At 41.5% G+C, this 24712-nt stretch overlaps 2 protein-coding genes and 1 pseudogene across 3 annotated transcripts in view; 2 read left to right on the top strand and 1 right to left on the bottom strand.

Moving 5' to 3' along the window:
• Positions 1–7867: 7867 nt before the first annotated feature.
• Positions 7868–7980, top strand: LOC132819216 (U6 spliceosomal RNA; annotated as a pseudogene).
• Positions 7981–13573: 5593 nt separating this feature from the next.
• On the top strand, positions 13574–19737 carry tmem69 (transmembrane protein 69). Its single transcript, XM_060829852.1, has 3 exons — positions 13574–13684; positions 14549–14601; positions 17950–19737. Exons 2-3 carry the CDS (start codon positions 14557–14559, stop codon positions 18658–18660), a joined length of 756 nt encoding a protein of 251 aa, XP_060685835.1. The 5' UTR covers positions 13574–13684; positions 14549–14556; the 3' UTR covers positions 18661–19737.
• A 3107-nt stretch (positions 19738–22844) lies between these two features.
• The window catches only part of ipp (intracisternal A particle-promoted polypeptide), a 28193-nt gene continuing 26325 nt past the window's right edge, over positions 22845–24712 (bottom strand). For both annotated transcript variants that reach the window (XM_060830485.1, XM_060830484.1), the window contains one exon: positions 22845–23325. In XM_060830485.1, the coding sequence (XP_060686468.1) occupies positions 23101–23325 (225 nt within the window). In that variant the 3' untranslated portion in view covers positions 22845–23100. The remainder of the gene's footprint in view (positions 23326–24712) is intronic.

Below are 24712 nucleotides of genomic sequence, written 5' to 3'. Positions count from 1 at the left end.
ATATCTGGTCAGCATGGACGGGTTGGACCGAAGGGTCTGTTTCCATGCTGTACATCTCTATGACTCTGTATGCTAAATAAATCTAGTGCCATTTGGCCATATCCCTCTAATCCCTTCCTATTCATACACCCATCCAGATGCCTTTTATATGCTTCACCACTTCAGCCAACCCATTCCATTCACAAACCACCCTCTGTATGAAAGATTTGCACCTTGGTTCCCTTTCATAAGGATATGGAGTAGCAAAATGTGATGAAGAGATACGGACAGAAGGCAGGAAAATGGGAATGAGGAGCATATCAGCCATGATCAAATGGCAGAGCAGTCATAGAGAAGGAGAGCACAGAAACCGATCCTTTGGTCCAAACCATCCATGCCGACCAGAAATCCTAACCTAATGTAGTCCTATTTGCCAGCACATTTGTGGCCCATATCCCTCTAAACCCTTCATATTCATATACCCATCCAGATGCCTTTTAAATGCTGCAATTGGAGTAGCCTCCTCCACTTCCTCTCCCAGCTCATTCCACCCTCTGTGTGAAAACATTGCCCTTTTCTATCTTTCTCCTCTGCCTATGCTCTCTAGTTCTGGACTCCCCCACCCCAGGGAAAGGGCATTGTCTATTTACCCTATCCATATCCCTCATGATTTTATAAATCTCTATAAGGTCGCACCCCCAGTCTCCAACATTCCAAGGAAAACAGCCCCAGCCTATTCAATCTCTCCCCATAGCTAAAATCCTCCAATTCTGGCAATGTCCTTGTAAATCTTTTCTGAACCCTTTCAATTTTCACAACATCTTAAAAATAAGGGGTAGGTCACCTTGACCTCCTTCCACCTATCCCACCTCCATTGCCCCTCCCCCAAGTCCCTCCTCCCTACCTTTTATCTTAGCCTGCTTGACTACTCTCTCTCATTCCTGATGAAGGGCTTATGCTCGAAACGTCGAATTCCCTATTCCTGAGATGCTGCCTAACCTGCTGTGCTTTAACCAGCAACACATTTTCAGCTGTGATCTCCAGCATCTGCAGACCTCATTTTTTACTCAGAGATAAGGAGAAACTTCTTCACCCAGAGAGTGGTGGGTGTGTGGAATGCTCTGTCCCAGAAGGCAGTGGAGGCCCAGTCTCTGGATTCGTTTAAGAAAGTGTTAGATAGAGCTCTCAAGGATAGTGGAATCAAGGGTTACGGAAATAAGGCAGGAACAGGATACTGATTGAGGATGATCACAATGAATGGTTGTGCAGGCTCAAAGGGCAGAATGGCCTACTCCTGCACCTATTGTCTATCCTTCCGATAGGAAGAGACCAGAATTGCACGCAATATTCCAAAAAGTGGCCTAATCAATGTCTTGCACAGCCAAAACATAGCCTCCCAACTCCCATCCTCAATGTCCTGTCCTATAAAGAAAAACAAACCAAACGCCGCCTTCACTATCCTATCGACCTGTGACTCCATTTTCAAGGAACTATGAACCTGCACTCCAAGGTCTCTTTGTTCAGCAACATTCTCTAGAACCTTACAATTAAGTGTATAAGTCCTGCTCTGATTTGCCTTTCCAAAGTGCACCACCTCGCATTTATCTAAACTCCATCTGACACTCTTCAGCCCATTGGTCCATCTGATCAAGATCCTGTTGTATTCTGAGGTAACCTTAGAACATAGAACATAGAAGGATACAGCGCAGTACAGGCCCTTCGGCCCTCGATGTTGCGCCGACCGAGTCCTACCTAACCTATACTAGCCCAATAACTTCCAAATGCCTATCCAATGCCCGCTTAAATGAACATAAAGAAGGAGAGTTCACCACTGATACGGGCAGGGCATTCCATGAACTCACAACCCGCTGTGTGAAGAATCTACCCCTAACATCTGTCCTATACCTACCACCCCTTAATTTAAAGCTATGTCCCCTAGTAACACCTGACTCCATTAGCGGTAAAAGGTTCTTAGTATCTACCCTATCTAAACCCCTAATCATCTTATACACTTCTATCAGATCTCCCCTAAACCTTTTCTTCTCCAATGAGAACAGCCCCAAGTGCCTCAGCCTTTCCTCATACGATCTTCCTACCATTCCAGGCAACATCCTGGTAAACCTCCTCTGCACTCGTTCTAAAGCTTCCACATCCTTCCTATAGTATGGCGACCAAAACTGCACACAATACTCCAGATGAGGCCTCACCAGAGTCTTATGACCTCAGGACTCCGGAACTCAATTCCTCTGCCAATAAAGCCCAGTACACCATATGCCTTCCTCACAGCACTATTTACCTGGGTGGCAACTTTCAGAGATCTGTGTACATAGACACCAAGATCCCTCTGCTCATCCACACTACCAAGTAGCCTACCATTAGCCCAGTAATCCATCATCTTGTTATTCCTACCAAAGTGAACGACTTCGCACTTAGCTACATTGAATTCCATTTGCCACATTTCCGCCCAGCTCTGCAACTTATCTATATCCCGCTGTAACCTACCACTTCCTTCCTCACTATCCACAACTCCACCGACTTTCGTGTCATCCGCAAACTTGCTTACCCAGCTTTCAAGTCCTTCCTCTAGATCATTTATAAAGATAACAAAAAGCAATGGTCCCAAAACAGATCCTTGTGGTACACCGCTAGTAACTGCGCTCCAAGATGAACATAATCCATCAACTACTACCCTCTGTCTCCTTCCAGCCAGCCAATTCCTAATCCAAACCTCTAATGTATCCTCAATGCCATACCTCTGAAGTTTTAGCATTAGCCTACCATGGGGAACCTTATCGAACGCCTTACTAAAATCCATATACACAACATCTACTGCTTTACCCTCATCCACTTCCTTAGTCACCTTCTCAAAGAACTCAATAAGGTTTGTGAGGCACGACCTGCCCTTCACAAAACCATGCTGGCTATCCCTGATCACGTTATTCCTACCCAGATGTTCATAAATCTTATCCCTTACCATTCTCTCTAAGACTTTGCCCACCACTGAAGTCAGACTCACTGGCCTATAGTTACTAGGGCTATCCCTACTCCCTTTCTTGAACAATGGGACCACATTCGCTATCCTCCAGTCCTCTGGTACTATTCCCGTTGACAATGACGACATAAAAATCCAGGCCAATGGCTCTGCTATCTCCTCCCTAGCTTCCCATAGGATCCTGGGGTAAATGCCATCAGGCCCAGGAGACTTATCTATATTCATCCTTTCCAATATTCCCAAAACCTCTTCCCTGCATATTTCCAGGGCATCCATTCTAATTATTTGTGATTCCATATTCACATCAGCAACAGTGTCCTGTTCCTGAGTGAATACTGATGAAAAGTACTGATTTAATGTCTCTCCAATCTCCTCCGCCTCCACACACAACTTCCCACTACTATCCTTGACTGGACCGATACCTACCCTAGTCATCCTTTTATTCTTGACATACCTATAGAAAGCCTTTGGGTTTTCCCTAATCCTACCAGCTAAAGACTTTTCATGTCCCCTTCTCGCTTTTCTTAGCTCCCTCTTTAGCTCCTTCCTGGCTACCTTATAACTCTCAATCGCCCCTACTGAACCTTCACGCCTCATCTTTACATATGCCGCCTTCTTCCCTTTCACAAGGGACTCCAATTCCTTACTAAACCACGGCTGCCTCACAAGGCCCTTTACACCATGCCTGACTGGTACATACCTATCGAGGACACGCAGTAGCTGCTCCTTGAACAATCCCCACATCTCATTAGTGTTCTTCTCTTGAAGCCTGTTTTTCCAATCCACACAACCTAAGTCATGCCTCACTGCATCATAATTTCCCTGCCCCCAGCTATAGCTCTTGCCCTGCGGCGCACGATTATCCCTCTCCATCACTAAAGTAAAAGTCACCGAGTTGTGGTCACTGTCCCCGAAGTGCTCACCTACCTCCAAGTCTAACACCTGGCCTGGTTCATTACCTAGAACCAAATCCAATATAGCCTCCCCTCTTGTTGGCCTGTCGACATATTGTGTCAGGAAACCCTCCTGCACACATTGTACAAACACCGACCCATCTAATGAACTCGAGCTATAGCTCTCCCAGTCAATATCTGGGAAGTTAAAGTCCCCCATAACAACCACCCTGCTACCTTCACTCTTTTCCTGAATCATCCTCGCAATATTATCCTCTACTTCTCTAGGACTATTAGGAGGCCTGTAGAAAACACCTAACAGGGTGACCTCACCTTTCCTATTTCTAACCTCAGCCCAAACTACCTCAGATGGCAAGTCCTCTTCCATCGTCCATTCCACTGCTGTGATACTGTCTTTGACAAGTAATGCCACGCCTCCCCCTTTTTTACCCCCATGTCTGATCCTACTAAAACATTTGAACCCTGGAACGTGCAACAGCCATTCTTGTCCCTGTTCTACCCACGTCTCTGTAATGGCCACAACATCGAAGTCCCAGGTACCAACCCACGCTGCAAGTTCACCTACCTTATTCCTTATACTTCTGGCATTGAAGTATACACACTTCAATCCTCCTTTCTGGTTACAGGCACCCTCCTCAGAGATCGCTGCATTATTCCTAACCTCCCTACACTCAAGGTCCTGTACCCTAAAGCTACAGTCCTGGTTCCCATGCCCCCGCGGAGTTAGTTTAAACCCTCCCAAAGAGCACTAGCAAACCTCCCCCCAAGGACACTGGTGCCCCTCAGGTTCAGGTGTAGACCATCCTTTTTATAGAGGTCCCACCTTCCCCAGAAAGGACCCCAGTTGTCCAGAAACCGGAATCCCTCCCTCCTGCACCATCCCTGTAGCCACGCATTTAACTGCTCTCTCTCTCCCTATTCCTCGACTCTCTATCACGTGGCACGGGTAACAAACCAGAGACTACAACTCTGTTTGTTCTAACTCTGAGCTTCCAAGCTAGCTCCCTGTAAGCCTGTCTGACATCCTCACCCTTCTTCCTACCTATATCGTTGGTGCCAACGTGGACCACGATCTGGGGCTGCTCCCCCTCCCCCTTAAGGACCCGGAAAACACGATCAGAGACATCACGTCCCCTTGCACCTGGGAGGCAACATACCAAACGTGAGTCCCTGTCGCCCCCACAAAACCGTCTGTCTGTACCCCTCACTATCGAGTCCCCAAGAACTATTGCTCTACCTTTCTCCACCCTACCCTTCTGAGCAATGGGGCCAGGCTCCGTGCCAGAGGCCTGAACCTCGTTGCTTGCCCCTGGTAAGTCATCCCCCCCACAAGTATCCAAAACGGTATACTTGTTCTTGAGGGGAATGACCGCAGGGGGTCCCTGCACTGGCTTCCTCCTCCCACTCCCCCTCACTGTCACCCATCTATCTTGAACTTTCGGAGTAACTACTTGCCTAAAGCTCCGATCTATGACCTCCTCTGCCTCCCGAATGATCCGCAGTTCATCCAACTCCAGCTCCAGTTCCCTAACACGGGTTTGGAGGAGCTGGAGATGGGTGCACTTCTTGCAAGTGTACTCAGCAGGGACGCTAATGGCTTCCCTCACCTCATACATGTTGCAAGAGGAACATTGCCCTCTCTGCACTGCCATCCCTCTAAAAGTAAGCTTTCCTTTAAAAAAAACAACAAAAACCAACTAAATCTAAAGAAACAAACAAGGAAAATGCAGCACTTACCCGCTAGTCACAATTGGTCTTATTATTAGGTTAGGACACCTTCTTCGCTGTCCACTACACTTCTAATTTTGGTGTCATCTGCAAACTTAATAACTATACCTCCTATGTTCATATCCAAATCATTTATATAAATGACAAAAAGCAGTAAACCAGCACTGATCCTTGTGACACTCCACTGGTCACATGCCTCCAGTCTGAAAAGTAACCCTCCACTACCACCCTCTGTCTTCTACCTTTGAGCAAGTTCTGCATCCAAATTCCATGAGATCTAACCTTGCTAACCAGTCTCCCATGGGGAACTTGTCAAACGCCTTACTGAAGTCCATATAGGTCACGTTCCACTGCTCTGCTCTCATCAATCCTCTTTGTTACTTCTTCAAAAAGCTCAATCAAGTTTGTGAGACATGATTTCCCACGCACAAAGCCATGCTGACTATCTCTAATCAGTCCTTGCCTTTCCAAATACATGTAAATTGTGTCCCTCAGGATCCCTCCACAAATTAACGATCACTGATGTCAGGCTCACTGGTCTATATTTCCCTGGCTTTTCCTTATCACCTTTCTTAAATAGTGGCACCACGTTAGCCAGCCTCCAGTTTTCCGGCACCTCACCTGCGACTATCAATGATACAAATATCTCAGCAAGGAGCCCAGCAATCACTTCCCTCGCCTCCCACAGAGTTCTAGGTTACACTTGATTAGGACCTGGGGATTTATAAACCTTTATGCGTTTCAAGATGTCCAGCACCACCTACTCTGTATTATGGACATTATTCAGTATGTCACCATCTGTTTCCCTACATTCCATATCTTCCATATCCTTTTCCACAGTAGACACTGATGCAAAATACTCGTTTAGTATCTCCCCATCTCCTGCGGCTCCCCACATAGGCTGCCTTGCAGAACTTTGAGAGGCCCTATTCTCTCCCTAGTTACTCTTTTGTCCTTAGTTGATGGGCTGAAAGGGCTAATTCTGCTCTTACATCTTATGAATTTACATATCTTTCTCCCTCACCTTAAACCTATGCCCTCTTGTTTTTGACTCCCCCATCCCAGGGAAAAGACCTTGCCTATTTATCCTATCCAGGCCCCTCATGATTTTATGAACCTCATCCCTCAGCTTCTGAAGGTCCACAGAAAATACCTCCAGGCTATTCAACCTCTACCTATAGCACCAACTCTGGCAATAACCTTGAAAATCCTTTCTGAATCCTTACAAGTTTCACTAGAACTGCACACAACACTGCAAAAGAAGCCGAACCAATATCCGGTAATCAGGAATCTCATCCTTCTTTGATCCCAAAACATGGACATTTTTAAAAATCTGCAAATCCCTCTCTTGACATCTTACATCATTCTTCAATAATCCTTCCCATTTCTGAGATCCTCATTTTCTGCTGTTCTCTTATTCCTTCTCACTGGTTGTCTTTCACTGACTTGAACTTCACATTTGCATGGACAGAAGATCGTCCGGCTGGCAGAAAACGGAGTATGCATAGTACATCCTTGATTTGCAGGTTGTGATAAGTAGAATCTTACTGGGGTGTGCAGTGGGGTGACAACTTTCCCCAATTTACATCGATGATGAAGATGACAGGATTGAAGGCATGGCAGCTAACTTCCCAGATTATACCAAGAAATGCAGGAAAATATGAAGAAGGCATAAGGAATTTTGAGAATGATTCCGATAGGTTGAGTGAATGAGGAAAAATCTGGCAGATGTCGTAAAATGTGGGGAAATATAAAACTGTTAATTTTGTGAAGAAGAATGAAAAATTGGAGTATGATTTAAATGGCTAATAATTGCAGAATTGTGAAGTGGTGAGGGATTTAAGTTTTCTAATGGGTGTGACAAAACGTTTGTGAGCAGGTACAGCACATAATCAAGATGGCTAACTTGATGCTATCCGTAATTATGAGAGAAGTTGAACATCAATGTATTTATACCTCCATAATACAGAACATTGATGATGTCACATCTTGAATAGTATGTGCAGTTTTGGCCTTCTTACTAAAGGAAGGATGTAAATACATTGGAGGCAGTTCAGAGGAGGTTTACTTGAGTGATACCTGAAATCAGTATATTGTCTAATGGTCAGCCTGTGCTCATTTCTACGAGTGTTTAGAAGAGTAAGAGGTGATTTGACTGAAGCATGTAAGACCGTATAAACATATAAGTGGTCTTGACAAGAGATGTATGCAGAGATGCTTCCTCTTACACGGGAGTCCAAAATTAAGAGGTACTGTTTTAAAATTAGATGAGGCAGCACATATACTAAAATTGGAACAATACAGAGAAGATTAGCATGCCCCATGCGCAAGGATGACATGCAAATTCGTGAAGCGTTCCATAGGTTTTCTCTTGAAAGTGGAGTTGCAGGTAGATTGGATAGTGAAGAAGGCGTTTGGTATGCTTTCTTTTATTAGAGTATTGAGTACAGGACATTGGTTAGGCCACTGTTGGAATATTGTGTGCAATTCGGGTCTCCTTCCTATCGGAAAGATGTTGTGAAACTTGAAAGGGTTTAGAACTAGAGGGCATAGGTTTAGGGTGAGAGGGGAAAGATATAAAAGAGACCTACAGGGCAACTTTTTCACACAGAGGGTGGTACATGTATGGAATGAGCTGCCAGAGGATGTGGTGGAGGCTGGTACAATTGCAACATTTAAGAGGCATTTGGATGGGTATATGAATTGGAAGGGTTTGGAGGGATATGGGACAAGTGCAAAAAGTGAGGTCTGCAGATGCTGGAGATCAGAGCTGAAAATGTGTTGCTGGTTAAAGCACAGCAGGTTAGGCAGCATCCAAGGAACAGGAAATTCAACGTTTCGGGCCAGAGCCCTTCATCAGGGACAAGTGCAATCAGGTGGGACTAGATTGGGTTAGGATACCTGGTCAGCATGGAAGGGTTGGACTGAAGGGTCTGTTTCCATGCTGTATATCTCTATGACTCCATGAGAAGATTTCTTTTCGGGGGAGTTGTGTGACTTGGAAGTCTGATGGTGGAAGCAGGGACAAGTAATGTTTTAAAGGCAGGCGGTAGCAGATTCTTGTTTGGCAAGATGAGAATCATAGAATGTCATTTGGCCTATCGAGTCCACACCAGCCCGCCAAAGCGCATCCACATATACCCACTCCCTACCCTATCCCTGTAGCCCTGCATTTCCCCTGGTTATTCCACCTAGCCTCTGCATCTTTGGACACTATGGGCAATTTATCCATAGATCTACCCAACCTGCAGATCTTTGCACTGTGGAAGGAAACAAGAGCACCTGGAGGAAACCCATGCAGACATGAGGAGAATGTGCAAACTCCACACAGCCAGTTGCCTGAGACTTGAATCGAACTCAAGGGCGATGAGGCAGCTCTGAGTCATTGTGCCACTGTGAGATTGTGGAACTCAAAACACAAACAGATCAGTCATGATCAACCTGAATGGTGAAACAGGCTTTTTCTTTAATGATCGCAATGCTAAAGCTGCTTGGATGTACTTTGTGGAGAAAATGGAAATAGTATGCCAGGTTGTGCAAGCAAATGAGGACGGTTTTCTTTGTATCAGAAAACAAAGTAACACACATTGCTTCTGTTACACATTACTTCACTATTGAGACTGTGGTCTAGCTCTTTTGCTCTCCAGCTAGAGAGACTGGATGTATCCTGAAAGATGCACATTGGGATCACTTGGACATTTCAATGCAATGCCCAGGAATTGTTTAGGAAGATGAAACTTCCAATAGGCAATTACTTAGCATCTGGAATCCTCTGAAGTCCTAAAATCAGAGCCAGCATGTGAGATTTTGGAGTGTTTTGACAGACTTTTTTAACCATTAACTAGGGGAAGGTTAGTAGGATTAAAACATGCTCCAACTCTTCGGTAACTAGACTACTGACCCAGTCACTCAGACTTGGCCACCCCTCACTAAAGAAAACTGAGCTGAGCATCTCCAAACTTTGACATTTTTAAAAACTATCTATTTTTAATCATTATGTATTTCTCTTTCTCAATTTGTTTTTGAAACAGAGTTCAATGTTTAACTGATATTTAATAACATTCAAAATTCTGCAGCTTTGCACATGCTAAAGTTAAACACTCATCATAATTACGTAATCACTCAATAAAAGCTGTTGTTCTGTATCAGCAGATAGTGTTGGATTATATTGACATTTACCTTTGAAGTTTCAATGGTTTACTGAGATTTATTGTTTTGTCAAAGTTGCTCCATATTGTACAAAACTGAAAATAAATTTACAGACACCCATTCTTGCATCCTTCAATGGTCGAAAATGATCTTGCATTTAATTAGAAGGAGTGCAATTTTTTATTCACTGGTGGGACATGGTTGCTGCTGGCTGGCTAACATTATTGCCCATCCTGAGTTGTCCTTGAGAAGGTGGTGGTGAGCTGCAGTCTATGTAGGTTGCCCACTATGCCCTTAGGGGGGGAATTCCAAGATTTTGACCCAATGACAATGAAGAAACAGTGATAAATAAGTAGAAAACGAGATGAGGTCCTGAAAGAAGAATTCAGGGAGCTAGGAGAGAAGAGGAGGAACTCAAAGGTAGTGATCTCAGGATTACTACCAGTGCCACGTGCTAGCCAGCGTAGAAATGATAAAATAGGCAGGATGAGCACGTGGCTTGAGAGATGGTGTTGGAGGGAGGGGTTCAGATTTGTTGGACATTGGGACTGGTTCTGGGGAAGGTGGGACTATTACAAAATGGACGGTCTACATCTGAACCAGACCGGAACCAATGCCCTTGGGGGAGTTTTTGTTCAACTAATGTGCCAGGGAACTGGAAATCAGAAGAGAAAACAAGTAGGCAGTGAGGTGAAGACTGTAAGAATCATGAAGATAGCATTAATAAAGGGAAGACTAGGCAGAGAGCGGATAAGCTCAAGAGAACTGGTGGCCTGAAATGCATCTACTTTAATGCAAGGAGTATAGTGTGTAAGGCAGATGAACTTAGGGCTTGGATTGGTGCCTAGGAGTATGACATTATTTCAATTATAGAGACTTGGTTGAAGGAAGGGCATGATGATTGGAAACTAAATGCTCTAGGATATAGACTCTTCAGACAGGACAGGGTGGGAAGTAAAAGGAGGAGTAGGGGGTGGACTTGCATTGCTGGTCAGGGATGATATCATGGCTGTGCTGAAGGAGGACACTATGGAGATTGAGGTTGGTGAGGCATTATGTGTGGAGCAGAGAAATAAGAAGGGTGCAGTTACACTGTTGGGGCTGTATTACAGGCCTCCCAACAGTGAGCGTGAGGTAGAAGAACAAATAGGTAAACAGGTTATGGAAAGATGCAGAGGCAATATGGTAGTGGTGATGGGAGATTTTAATTTTCCCAACATTGACTGGGATACACTTAGTGTTAGAGGTATGGATGGGGTAGAATTTGTAAGAAGCGAACAGGAGAATTTTCTAGAGCAGTATGTCAATAGTCCAACAAGGGAAGGGGCCATATTGGACCTTGTACTGGGGAACGAGTCAGGACAGGTGGTAGAAGTTGCGGTGGGGGATTTCTTTGGGAACAGTGACCACAATTTTGTAAGTTTTCGAATACTCATAGATAAAGATGAGAGTGGTCCTAAGGGAAGAGTACTAAACTGGGCCAAGGTCAATTATATTAAAATTAGGCAGGAGCTCGGAAACGTGGATTGGACACAGCTATTTGAAGGGAAGTCCACATTTGATATGTGAGAAGCTTTCAAAGATAGGTTAAAGATAATGCAGGATAGGCATGTCGCATTGAAGGCAAAGGATAGGAAGAGCAAGATTCGTGAACCGTGGATGACAGGAGAAATTGTACGACTAGCCAAGAGGAAAAAGGAAGCATACATAAGGTCTAGGCAGCTAAGAACAGAACAGGCCCTGGCGGAATATCAGAAGAGTAGGACAAGTCTTAAATGAGGAATCAAGCAAGCTAAAAGGGGTCACGAAGTAGCTTTAGCAAGCAGAATTAAGGAGAATCCCAAAGCATTTTATTGTTGTATAAGTAGCAAACGAGTGACTAGAGAAAGGATCGGTCTACTAAAAGATAATGAAGGAAGGCTTTGTGTTGAACCTGAGAGAATGGGTGAGATTCTGAATGACTACTTTGCGTCAGTGTTCACTGAGGAGAGGAGCATGAATCTTGAGATTAGAGACAGAAGTTTGATTCGTCTGGATCACGTTGCCATAAGTAGAGAAGATGTGTTGGGTGGGCTAGAGGTTATTAAGGCGGATAAATCCCCAGGACCGGATGGGATCTATCCCAGATTGCTGAGGGAGGCGAGAAAGGAAATAGCTGGGGCCGTGACAGATATCTTTGTGGCATCTTTAAATACAGGTGAGGTACTGGAGGACTGGAAAGCTGCTCATGCTGTCCCCCTGCACAAGAAGGGTAGTAGGGATATTCGGGTAACTACAGACCAGTGAGCCTGACATCGGTGGTGGAAAACTTGCTGGAGAGAGTACTGAGGGATAGGATCTATTTATATTTAGAAAAGAATAGGCTTATCAGTGATAGACAACATGGTTTTGTGCAGGGGAGATCGTGCCTTACCAACTTAATAGAGTTCTTTGTGGAAGTGACCAAGTTGATAGATGAAGGAAGGGCTGTTGATGTCATATACATGCACTTTAGTGAGGCTTTTGATAAGGTTCCCCATGGTAGACTTATGGAGAAAGTGAAGTCACATGGTGTGCAGGGTGTTCTAGCTAGGTGGATAAAGAATTGATTGAGCAACAGGAGAAAGAGAGTAGTAGTTGAAGGGAGTTTCTCGAAATGGAGAAAGGTGACCAATGGTGTTCCGCAGGGGTCAGTGTTGGGGCCACTGCTGTTTGTAATATACATAAATGATCTGGAAGAGGGCACTGTTGGTATGATCAGCAAGTTTGCAGATGACACAAAGATTGGTGGAGTAGCAGAAAGCATAAGGGACTGTCAAAGAATACAGGAGGATACAGACAGACAGAGTTAGGTGGAAAAGTGGCAGATGGATTTCAATCCAGACAAATGTCAAGTGATGCATTTAGGCAAGACTAAGTCTAGAGCGAATTATGCAATGAATGGAAGAGTCTTGGGAAAAGTTGATGGGCAGAGAGCTCTGGAAGTGCAGGTCCATTGTACCCTGAAGGTTGCTGCACAGGTGGATAGAGTGGTCAAGAAGGCATATGGTATGCTTGCCTTCATCGGACGGGGTATTGAGTATAAGAGCTGGCGAGTCATGTTAAATTGTACAGGACGTTTGGTTCGGCCGCTATTGGAATACTGTGTACAGTTCTGGTCGCCACATTACCAAGAGGACGTGGACGCTTTGGAGAGGGTGCAGAGAAGGTTTGAGGGTGTTGCCTGGTATGAAAGGTGCTAGCTATGAAGAGAGGTTGAGTAGTTTAGGTTTATTTTCATTAGAAAAGAGGAGATGGGGGAGAGACCTGATTGAGGTTTACGAAATCATGAAGGGTATAGACAGGGCGGATAGAGACGAGCTTTTTCCCAGGGTGAAGGATTCAATAACCGGAGGTCACGCTTTCAATCGTGGTGACCCTCAGGTTAAACCACTACTAATCGACTCTCTTCAATGAAACAGCAGGCCGTGCGGTCTGACAGGAAGGGACTATGGTGACTTGACCTCACAGACAAGACAGTGACAGCTGCTCGTTTATCATTTCCTCAGCTACACGACGGTCTATGTTGAAAACAGGTCGGAAGAAAGAAAAGTAGGCAAAAATCTACTATGAAAATAAAAAAAAGAAAGCCTGTCATAGTAACAACATCAAAAGAGATACGGGAAAAGGGAATATTCAACATTTCCGATTGTTATTTTCAAAACGTTGAAGGACCTGGTTTGTATTTTCCAGCATTTCCCGGTTGTATCCTGAAAGTCGGAATAACGGCTCTGTGCTGTGACCTTACCGTGACCTCCCCCTGAACCGGAACTGAGGGACCGTGACCCGGAAGGCGATGCCCCTTGGTCTGAGACGGGGATTCTCGGCCTGTGACAGGAATTTAACAATAATTCAGGTTTAATTTCGCCGGGAACAGGGATCGGCCGCTTGCTTTCTGTCGAAGGTAAGAGCGAGTTTCTCTTCAGTCACGTTCAGGGTCACATCCAAAACGCCTTTGTCTTTTTGATCGAAAACCTTCTCCAGGTGTTTCACAGGAAAACTTACACCCCCCCCACAAACAAAAATACAGCCACAAGAGGAGCACGAGGATGTTTTACGGCACATAACCAAAAGCTAGGCAAAGAATTACATTTTATAGCAGCGTCTTGGTTGGGGTTCGGATTGTTTCTGGATAAAGGGTGTCGGTGGTGGACAGGCCACTCACCACCTTTCCCTGGTTTTGTTTTGGGCTTTGCACCTGTGAACTGAATCCAGATTGGGAATAAAACATTCTCCTCGTTCAACATTTTATGTGTATGGCATTAGGGAGAATGGGCACCATTAAAGCACCATGTGAGTTGCTGGTATTTTCTGAGTACTGTCACCATTTAGCGATGTTTCTGCATTTTGTAGAGTCGCATTACTTTAAAGAATCGGGAAGACCGTATAATGTTAGGAAATTGTGATGAATTTCTGTTAGTACGCGGATTGTAGTTAGCACTTGTAGTATGGCTCCTATGTGATTTTCTTATTAGACGAGTTCAGTTCAAAATAGTCATTGCAAACCGGCATAAAAATTGAAAATGCAGATACACCAGTAAATACAAAGTTAATTATTTTTCATTGCTACCAGGGGACTAAAATACTGTATCTAAATTCAAATTGTTGTCAGACGAAATATAAATTTAAAATTATGCTCTCAGGATTAAAAGACCACTTAAGCTATATCTACTTGATTTTTTCAAAAAAACTGCCTTTACTTTCACCCTGGCTATGCAGTTAATTAATTATAGAGACATACATTAAGATGATAATTCATTTTTTGCAGGTGGCAAGATGTTTGCTTTCTTGGTGAGAAGATGCTGGCAAACAAGTGGTAGAGTAAGTACTGAACATGTTTCAAGAATACATTTCCTGGAACTACACAAACTAAATTTCAGGGTAATGTTTGTAGATCTTTAACATTTCCAGTACATATTAAGTTGCAGAAATAAATACTAAGCCCAAAGAATCATAAGCCAATGCAAAAATACTATTAGAAATCATCTATTCGAACAGTAAATATATTTTGGAAAGGCATGTTCAAAAGTTTTTTTTATTTTATTTTTCATTTACTGCCCATGGCATTTATTGCCCATAGCATTTATTGCCCATCCCTCAATGCACTACTTGAGTTACTGCAGTGCATCTCGTGCAGGTACAACTACAGTGCTGTTAAGAGGGGAGTTCCTGGAATCTTAGTCAGAGACAGTGAATGAACAGTTTTCCAAGACAGGATGGTGTACGCCTCAAATGGGAACTTGTCGACGGTGGTGTTCCCATATGTCTGCTGTCCACGTTCTTCCCGATGATGGAGATCGTGGGCAAATGAGGCATTGTTGAAAGAGCATTGTTGAGTTGCTGCAATACATTTTAAAGATGCTGCACATTTCTGCCCTTGAGGGTCATTGTTGAAGGCGTGTATATTGAAGTTGATGGACAGGGTGCCGTGTGCAGACTGCATTGTTCTGAATGCTGCTAAAGTTTTGAAGTTGTGCTCATCCAGTAAAAATGGAATATTGCATCACACTAATGTGTCTTGTAGTTGGTGGACAGACTTTAAGGGATTCAGGAAGTGACTTACCCACCTCAGAATTCCCAGTTTCTGATTTGCTGGGATAACTTAGGTATTTGGCTGCTGCAGTTCAGTTTCTGGTCAAATGTTAATATTGTACAAAAGGTTTAAGCCAATAAAAATATATTAGTGTTAGGATGGACAGGATTGGTGAGGGGTAAAAGGAGAACAGTTAAAATTCTTGTAACTGCAAGAACTTTTGAAGTTTTCAATTAGTGAGAAATAGTTTTCAAAATAAATCATGCTGCAGATGTTTCTCATTAAGAGTACTTCACAGAGATGAATAAGATGATTTGTGATTTTTATTGCTCTCCTATTTACTGAAGAATTTGCTAATCTCTGGGCATCTGAAATCTGAATAGTAATACTTAACTTACACAATTGCTTTCATGTATTATGATCAAGTGAGATGGTGAACTAATTTATTTTGTTGTTTTTATTTTGGTTTCAGTAGAGCATTTGAGTTTTAAAAGTCTGAACTGTCAATTCACTGTGTACCTGACTGAATGTAGATTGTCAAAATTCAGCCAGACAGGTATTCTGTTAAACATTTCGATGGGTTTAGTTTCATCGCAAAAGCCCACCCAGGTAAAATATTATAGAGTGCTAACTCAAAATTCGTGTAGATTCTCTCGAGCCATTGTTTCATAGCTAGGGTGAATAATTTTAAAAAATATCCCCACCATCAACTCCTAAATGACCCATCCTTCATCTTGATGAGGTGGAAAGAAGCTGTTCTAGCCTCCTGTGGTCTCATTGTCTGTACGGATTTTGTGTTTCCATGGAGTAGAATGTGTCTACACAGGTACAAATTAGCAGTTACTTCAAGTCAGTCTTCTCTCTTAGCAAGGATCTTTTTTAAAAATAATGTTTTATATACGCAGCCACAGACACCATTACAAATGAATAAATGCACATCTTCATGGCCTGTCTAACAAGTATTCAGAAGCTACCTCACGGGGTATTTTGTACTTGCTGTGGAAGAGAAATTAAACTAAGCAATTAAAAGTGCAGTTGGAAGTGGGTACTGAGGAGGATTTTGAATACAAGGGTAGTTGTAGCATGAAAGAAAGGTTTGAGGAGAGTCCTGGAGTATACTGTCATGTGGAATGGAAGCTTTGCAACAATGGTGAAGCTGTGGATTGAAGATGATTGCATAGTTGGGTTGCTCTGAAATCATGGAATGTTTTGAAAAACTATTGTACAGACCTTAAAATAAATGCGAATCCAACTTAAAGCAAACAATCAGGTAAACGAATAAAATGAATGCTTAGTGACGTTACATTTTTGTAAGAGCTGGAACAATGTCTACTGACTTGATGTTTACCTGGAAATAGTCTCTCATGTACAGGATTTGGTGGTCCAGAGCTTGAAAGTAATAGTGAAATTGAGTAGCAGAAAGTTGAGTATCATTGACCTACATGTAAAAACTGACCTCTAAATGCAGATTGTTTAGGGAAATGAATTTTATAACCACTCATGATTCATATGTTGAAATGTAAATGCACTGTCCTGTGCGGAAATGAGGCATAAAACCCCACAAAGATTCCAAGTTCAATCACAAATTTAAAACAAGATGGCCATTTTGACTTTTTAAAGTTGGAAAGCAATTAGCAATCAGGAACTAACTCCTGCTTTATTAAGATGAATGGTTAAAACATGTGTTGATATCAAACTAGGATAGATCTGATAAGTTAGTGATGGTGGTTCACACACTAAGAGGAATGATCATTTGAATAAAATGGTAGCACTCATGATCCATTGATAGTTAGCACGTTCGAAGGATAATAGGAATGATGGCGAAGCTGAATCTGTCATTTTGGAGGTGTATAATGGCCACAATCTAATGGAATAAATCATTTGATTGTGCCATTCACTTTTATCATATTTAATGGCAGTGGACTGAAGCATCGGCAAAAAGGGGGAATTTAGAGAAAAAAAACCTCCACTATTCCAATAACAATGATGCCATTATTACAGTGCACAAAAACACCCCTCCTGCCTAGATCATTTCTAGTCATCTTCCAACAGCACCAAAATCAGATCCAGCGCAAGCGGAACAAGTCAGTGCATTTGACAATCAGTCCTTTGAACCTCATCAAATCCAAGTGTAGAAAACCTGAAAAACAGCAATGTACAATTTTGTTTGCAACCACAGCCACAACCTAAAATGATTAGTCCTGGTTTGTAATTCAAAAATCTCCTTGTCCTCACCAAAAAAAGGGTAGAAAATTTAGTTCATAGAGGAGTGGAATTCATTTCTATATTATAGAACACAAATTATTGACTCATGCCCTACCTGCAGTCAAATCCTTGGCTCAGTGTCTGATGTTTCATGCTAAGCCGTTTTATTTCAGTGGTGGTTTGCCATTGGTTGGTAGGAGAAGATAGATCCCAATGAGAAAGGAATTCAGCATATGCTGCAGGCATTAATCTAATTTGCATTCCAGTCTTCTAGCCAACTGAGAGATCTCGTATCCTAATTCACTAATATAAATTACATTATACGTTTGTTATTATCTGTGTGCTCAGGATATTCATATCTCAGCTTAATTTTGTACCTTTCTGCAGTTCATACGTATGTATCGTTTTAGTAATTGTTACTGTTTTTCCAGGTTCAGAAATTACTTCAGTTTCCAAATGAATCAAGAAACATCATGGCCTATAACTTATTGAGCCCTTGCACACAAAGAAGATTTAGGAGCCATCAAGCCATCAAGAACGTGCAAAAATCTACATTTTTCAGGACTCAGACAAGCAATTTTCATGTATCATATCAAGCATCCAAGATAAAGAAAGCAGAGGAACCAGAGAAACGTGAATTAGACTTACTACGATATGATTTCAGAGAATTGAAAAACAGCCCCAAACCAGCCCTCTATCTTTGCTATGGTGGATTAATTCCTTTTGTATCAGCTCCCCTTGGAATGGCCATAACAGAGACATATTTTCCTGAACTAGCTTTTGCTCAAATTGCATATGGAGCAGCAATTCTCTCTTTTGTTGGAGGAATAAGATGGGGATTTTCAATTCCAGAAAACAGCCCTGCAAAACCTGACTGGTTGAATCTGGGAAACAGCGTGGTTCCTTCTTTGTTAGCCTGGATAGCCTTACTCTTTCATGATAATCTGACTGAAGCAACAATTCTGATTATCATGGGTCTCGGTATAGCATTGCATTATGACTTAGCCTTACTTGAAGGTTATCCAAGTTGGCTCAGAGCTCTTCGAACAGTGCTGACTTTGATAGCAACATTTTCCTTGGTTGCCACATTAATAATCAAAAATACATACCCTGAAAAAAAGCTATTGCCAGATAAAAAATAAAATCTAAAGGGATGCGATTTTTCCTTTTGTTAAAGCAACAGAAAGGACTTTGTTTTATAAAAAAAAACTGCAATAAAATTGTAGCAGAGATGCTCATAAATGTTGTGAATTAGTTGTTAATCACACTATTATATTTCAGAGACTCGGGTCACCTTTTAAAAATTTCGCCATTAAAAAGATCTCTATTTAACTTCCATATTTTTGCTATATTTTTGTTCAAGCTGATCATGTAAAAGTACTATCAATGTTGTGACCTAACAAAGAAAATATAATGAATTTCGAATAAAGATCATCATGTCTAAAGTTTCTTTATCTCTGGTTACAATTCTCACACAGGTTTAAGACATTTGCTTTTAGCTGTTTTATGTAAACTATTAATTTAAATTACAGTCTGGCCAATGTTTGCATTTCAGGACGTGGTAGAGTTACATAGTGGCATAAATCATTTGTGTGCAGGCTTGATTTGTTAGCAACATACCGAGACATGAACTAGTTGTGCAGATAACTATATTGAGTTAATCAATTAAATAAAACTTATATAATTCTAAGTATCCAGAGAGGTTGAAAACCTTTATTTTTGGTAATAGCATAGGTCAATCCTGGCCTCTAATTAGTTATCAGCACTTTGGTTATAGTCAACATTATATCCATGAACTAGGTAAAAACTTCCTATTGCTGAATAAATGCATCAGCTCTGCCAGTAAGTCTGCAGTTATCACATGTATTGAGCTAAGCAGAGATTTCTGGTACATTTTAATATGAGAAATGTATGACTTATGGAAGGTAACAGGAGAGCCATGTTCAAGGTTTTAACACTTCAGAGTTTAATTAGTCTAAATGTACATTTTGTCCTGAAGACTATGTATCTGTTGATAAATTGCACTGTATATTTAATTTGTATTATGGTCTTGAGTCTGGTAGAATGTTCAATTTTGATCATTGAAAATTAATGGTAGCATCTGAAATGTTCCAGTAAACGAGAATATGGGAGCTTGAATTTGCAAGATTTGCTACACTTTCATTAAGCTGATGAGAATAAATACTCTGGCCTTTTAAAGATCCTAGCACATTTACTGGTGTGGTCATTTGATGTATTTCTTGAATTCAGCATCAATGTAAAAATTGCAAATGTAACAGTTCTTATGAATGTTTTTTAAAAATTGCAGTTTTGACATTTTTGATTGAATCCTTTTAAACATCCGAAGCTTGAGCTGAAGTTATAAATAAAATGCTATCTAGCTCTGTGTCATGAATCAATTAGTCTGTGGACCATCTCAAGAAAGATACATCTACGGTTGAAATTCTGAAATGTTTGAATACAGGTTACAATTTTCTTTACAATTAGTTTCATATTATGGTGCTTTGCAACTTGGAGGGAGATTTGGTGGTGATAGTGCTCCCTTGCATCTGCTGCACTTGTCCTTCTAGGTGGTACAGGTCATGAGTTGGGAAGGTGCAGTGAGAGAAGCGTCTTCTAAACAGTACACATTGCTGCCACTATGTGTCAGTGGTGGGTAGGTTGTCTTGGATGGTGTAAAGCTTTGTGTGATTGGATGTACAGAGGAACCTCGATTATCTGAATACCAATTATCCAACAATCAGATTATCTGAAGATCTCGAAGTCCCGATGGAAACATTACATCAAAGATATGTTTCCAACACTGATCGCGTCTTTTGTTTAGTGTTTAAACAGGCACCATCTCCAAATGGCTGTCTGCCCACCCTCTCTCTCTTCCCACATTTTCCTTACAGGGGCGTACCCTAAACTCTACTTCTCCACATAATCTCTCCAACATTGTCCTGTACAGGGCAAAGGTGGTAGATGTCAAAAAGTTGTGTGTAGCTGTACGTTTGTGTGTGTGTATGCATGCTATTTGGAGATTTACCCCACAGAAGCAACTGCTACAACAGAAGCAGCAATCTTGTTGGTGTACAGCCCAGTCCAGAAAGGGGGTGGCAATGTTGGATGGGTGTGGGGTTGGAGGGGGCAGGGACTGTTGGGGGTGGTGTTGGACGGGGACAGGCAGAGTTGGTCAGGGGTGGCAGTTGTTGAGTAATGGGGTCTCACGTGCTGTGTGCTGTTGTGGTCTCCTGAACGGCAAGCAGACTTTAAAAACTCAGAGCCCCAAAGGAAAGGCATTTTATCAATTAATTGAATAATTGATTATCTGAACGAAATAGTGCCTGCCCATCACATTCAGATAAATCGAGGCTCCCCAGTACACCCCTGCAGTCAAATGGAGGACATTCCATCACACTTCTGACTCTAACAAGGATGTATCTTCTTTCTTATTGCCTCCCATCCTTGGCCAACACTGTCTATGTCTGGGATGAAGCCAGCTGCATCTGGAGTTGAGGCCCAGCACAGACCCAAGTCTGCTCCATACTGTCTGGTTGGAAGGACTGGAATTCTGAACATTTTATTTGTTTATTCTAATTTATTCCTAAGATTTTGTACCAAGGTGGCATGAAAGTCTGTGATGCTGGACATTTTATTCTAATTTATTTCTAAGAATCTTCACCTCGGTACCTTTGTACCTAAGATGGTGCTGTCAGCAGCAACTTTATAAGCTTTTCACTCTATTCATGTGAGTACGTGAATAATTCAAAAGTTGATATACACAATGCTGATTTTTGACAGATTTAAAGTACTTAAATTTCTGAAAACAGCAGTATGAGGAAAGGCTGTTGTTTTGAATCGGGCAAGTGTCTTTGCTGGTCCTACTTGCCTGGAGTTTTTTAAAGAGCTGCAGCATTCCTCTCATGCCCTGTGCTGCATTGTTGTTTGTAGATATACACTGCCAGTTAGGGAACACAGCTACCAAAATGGTAATCAGGCAACTATGCAACATTTGAAAAGACCATTAATCTCTACAACAACATTACTTTTGTGTGTTGTTTACTGCTGGTATTAACTCAGGTTTGTATGGGTGGCACATTAGCTCAGTGGTTAGCACTGCTGCCTCACAGCACCAGAGACCTGGGTTCAATTCCCACCTCAGGTGACTGTATGGACTTTGTACATTCTCCCTGTGTCTGCGTGGGTTTCCTCCCACAGTCCAAAAATGTGCAGGTTAGGTGAATTGGCCATTTTAAACTGCTCATAGTGTTTGGTAAATGTAGGAGAATGGGTCTCGGTGGGTTGCGCTTCGGCAGGTTGGTGTGACTTGTTGGGCCAAAGGGCCTGTTTCCACACTGTAAGTAATCTAATCCAATCTAATCTTGAAACTGAGTTTGCTTAAAAATTCAGGATGATGTAAAGGTCACTGCAGCAAATTATACAATAAGGATATAATTCTTAAAGTATTGCTTATGATATTGGATACTGAAATTCAAATTTGTACAGATGTTTATGTAAGGCATTTCATAGGAATGGTGTCCAATAGTATTCAATATTCAGCGACCTAAAGAGAGATATTAGGGTAGAAGACAAAAGTTAAATCAAAAGTGTCATTTCAAGAATTGACAAAGGAAAAAAAAAGAGGGTAGAGAGATTCTGAGGTGGCAATTTCCAGAGATTAAGGCTTAATCAACTGAAGGGCATAGTTGCCAATGGTGAAAAGCAGTTAGAAAACCAGAAATATTGTCATTTCATATCTGAATTTTTTTTTAAATCTTGTTTTTGTAGACACAAGCAAAACTACTTATTGTGCTGAAATACATTTATTAAGAAAATATATATTTTTAAAATTCCATCAGTATGTATCATTCCATATGTAAAGTACAGTTTTATTTGGTGCATAACGCCTCCAGGTAACAGGTTGTTTCGTACTTCTGGCACTTGTGCTGTATTATCAGTCATATGCAAAACCATTCAATTAGTGTGTTAGTTCTGGACAACACTTAAAAAGGCATTGAATTAATCAATATATTGGGTCACTATACACATACTTTAGAAATATTCACATAGCTGCATTGAAGGAAAACCTCACTGAGCATATTCACAACTCTAAAATGTTTGAAATGCTGAATGTAGCTTCAAGTTCTTGAGAACAAATTCTTGTTTTTCTAAACTGCATTGTAGTAAAAGAAAAACACTGGTTTTAAGCAAATACCTGTTTTGCCTTTAGATTATTTATATTTGCTGTGAGAATTTTAAAATCCAGCATGAACTTGGATAAACCCACAACGTCAAATGAAAACCTGGTTCCCTGACAGTATAGAATGATGGTTTGAAACTCTCAGTTGTTAAATCAAGTTTATTTCAAGTGAAATTATAGAAACCTACACATTTAATTGAGACAAGTAACAGAAGCAAGTTTTGTAAATTGAATATAATGTTGCCAGAGTCATCAGGTTGAAATCCAATGGCAGTTGTTCAAACTTACAAAATTTTTATTTATCCCAATTGAAATAAATGGTAACACTTCAATCTGATGTACAGATTTTCTTCATCTACAAGTCTTTTTGATAAAAAAATCAGAAGGAAATCATCAACCATTAAAGCACAGCTACTCCACCATCACATCGGCTAGTTATCATATTCCCGATTTCTATCCACGTGTCAGTATGAGGATCATAAACTTCGACAGAGTCCAGAGTAACAGGAGCTGAGGAATCCCTACCTGATGTCCGCCCTCCTACTGCGTAAAGAAGGCCATTAACAGCAATGACTGAAACACCTGCTCTTGCCATTTTCATTGGTGAAACCTCAAACCACTTCTCCTAGAAATAGAGAGCATTGTTGGGGAGGGGTGTGAAAACAATTTTTTAAAAATCTTAGCTCACTACATCAGATTTTATATCATTACAAGATAGCTAAAACCTTCCAGTGCAGAATGTTCCACCAGGAAATAAAGGAGAATCTCATTTATGGCAAATGCTCAACTCCCAGCTGCAACCCGCTTTCCCAGGTCTCGGTGGGCTACTAAGTTAATAAGGAATTTCTGCAGCTTCCTAAGTGAATGGAGAAGGGCTTAACCTTCGAATCCTTGCAGGCCCATCCCATTTATTCCAACAACACAGGAGGGATGATTCTTGAGTTCGTGCCTCACTTCCCTGAAATCAGCACATAAAAAAAGCCAATGATAGAATTATGCTGAGTACATCATTTGATTTGAAAAGGCTGTTGGGGAGACCAGAAGTGAGACGTACGTAAATCTCAGAGTTGAAGAACACCAACCCTAAAATGTCTTTGTTGATAAGAGTCTTGTAGTCACTGCTTTCCAAAGCAATAGCTACATCTTTTCTACTCTGAAACCAACACATAAACTTGTCAAGATCATGCCATTGTCAACTGATACACAATCATCCGGGATTCCATAGACAAAAAGATTATACAAAGAGACTTACAACAGTGTTGGATAATCTCTATTTTCTTACTGTAATCTTACCAAACCAGCGGTAATTTTATTTTGATCTTTTTTGAAGAACATTAAGTAAATCATTGAGCAACTTGATTTCATAGTTATGCATGTAAAGTTTACTTTGAAAAGCAATTGTTTCCTTCAAAACAGTTCCTGAGAAGAAGTTTTATGGCCTGCATATTTTGGCAATGTACACTGACCATCATCTGGAGGAACAACTAGTATAGATGTGTGTTGGTGAATGGGAAAATAGGCAGGATCTTATTGTTGATTGGTCAAGCTGAGACACGTTTCTCCAACATAGATGAGTTTACAGTTGCATGGTGTGCATTAAATTGCTGGGTTATGGACTTAGCACCTACACATTAGGCTCAAAGAACATTGAACCTGCTTCAAATAGAATTACTGAGACAAGTCAGCTCCAGAACAGCATCAATTTCACAACTGCCATATCTGGACTCACACTCATCTATCACCCACTGTAAACAAAATATTTCACAGAAGCCACAGAGACCTTTGGACACCACAATACCCCAAGGTGGCAACATCCTCATCAGTGACACTGCCCTTATTCAAGAAGCTCATTATCATCCATTCTCCACAGACAATTAATCAATATCAAGGATGTTAATATTTATTGGATTGGTAAACACAATGAGCTGATTGGTCAGATCTCAGCTATAGTCCTATAACCCAACATATAACAATCTACTTTTTCACCTATTCCAGTCATTTGTCCAGACAGT

This window comes from Hemiscyllium ocellatum, chromosome 9, assembly GCF_020745735.1.
Source record: "Hemiscyllium ocellatum isolate sHemOce1 chromosome 9, sHemOce1.pat.X.cur, whole genome shotgun sequence".
NCBI classification, from domain to species: domain Eukaryota; kingdom Metazoa; phylum Chordata; class Chondrichthyes; order Orectolobiformes; family Hemiscylliidae; genus Hemiscyllium; species Hemiscyllium ocellatum.
This window is presented reverse-complemented; position numbering and strand designations above follow the sequence as displayed.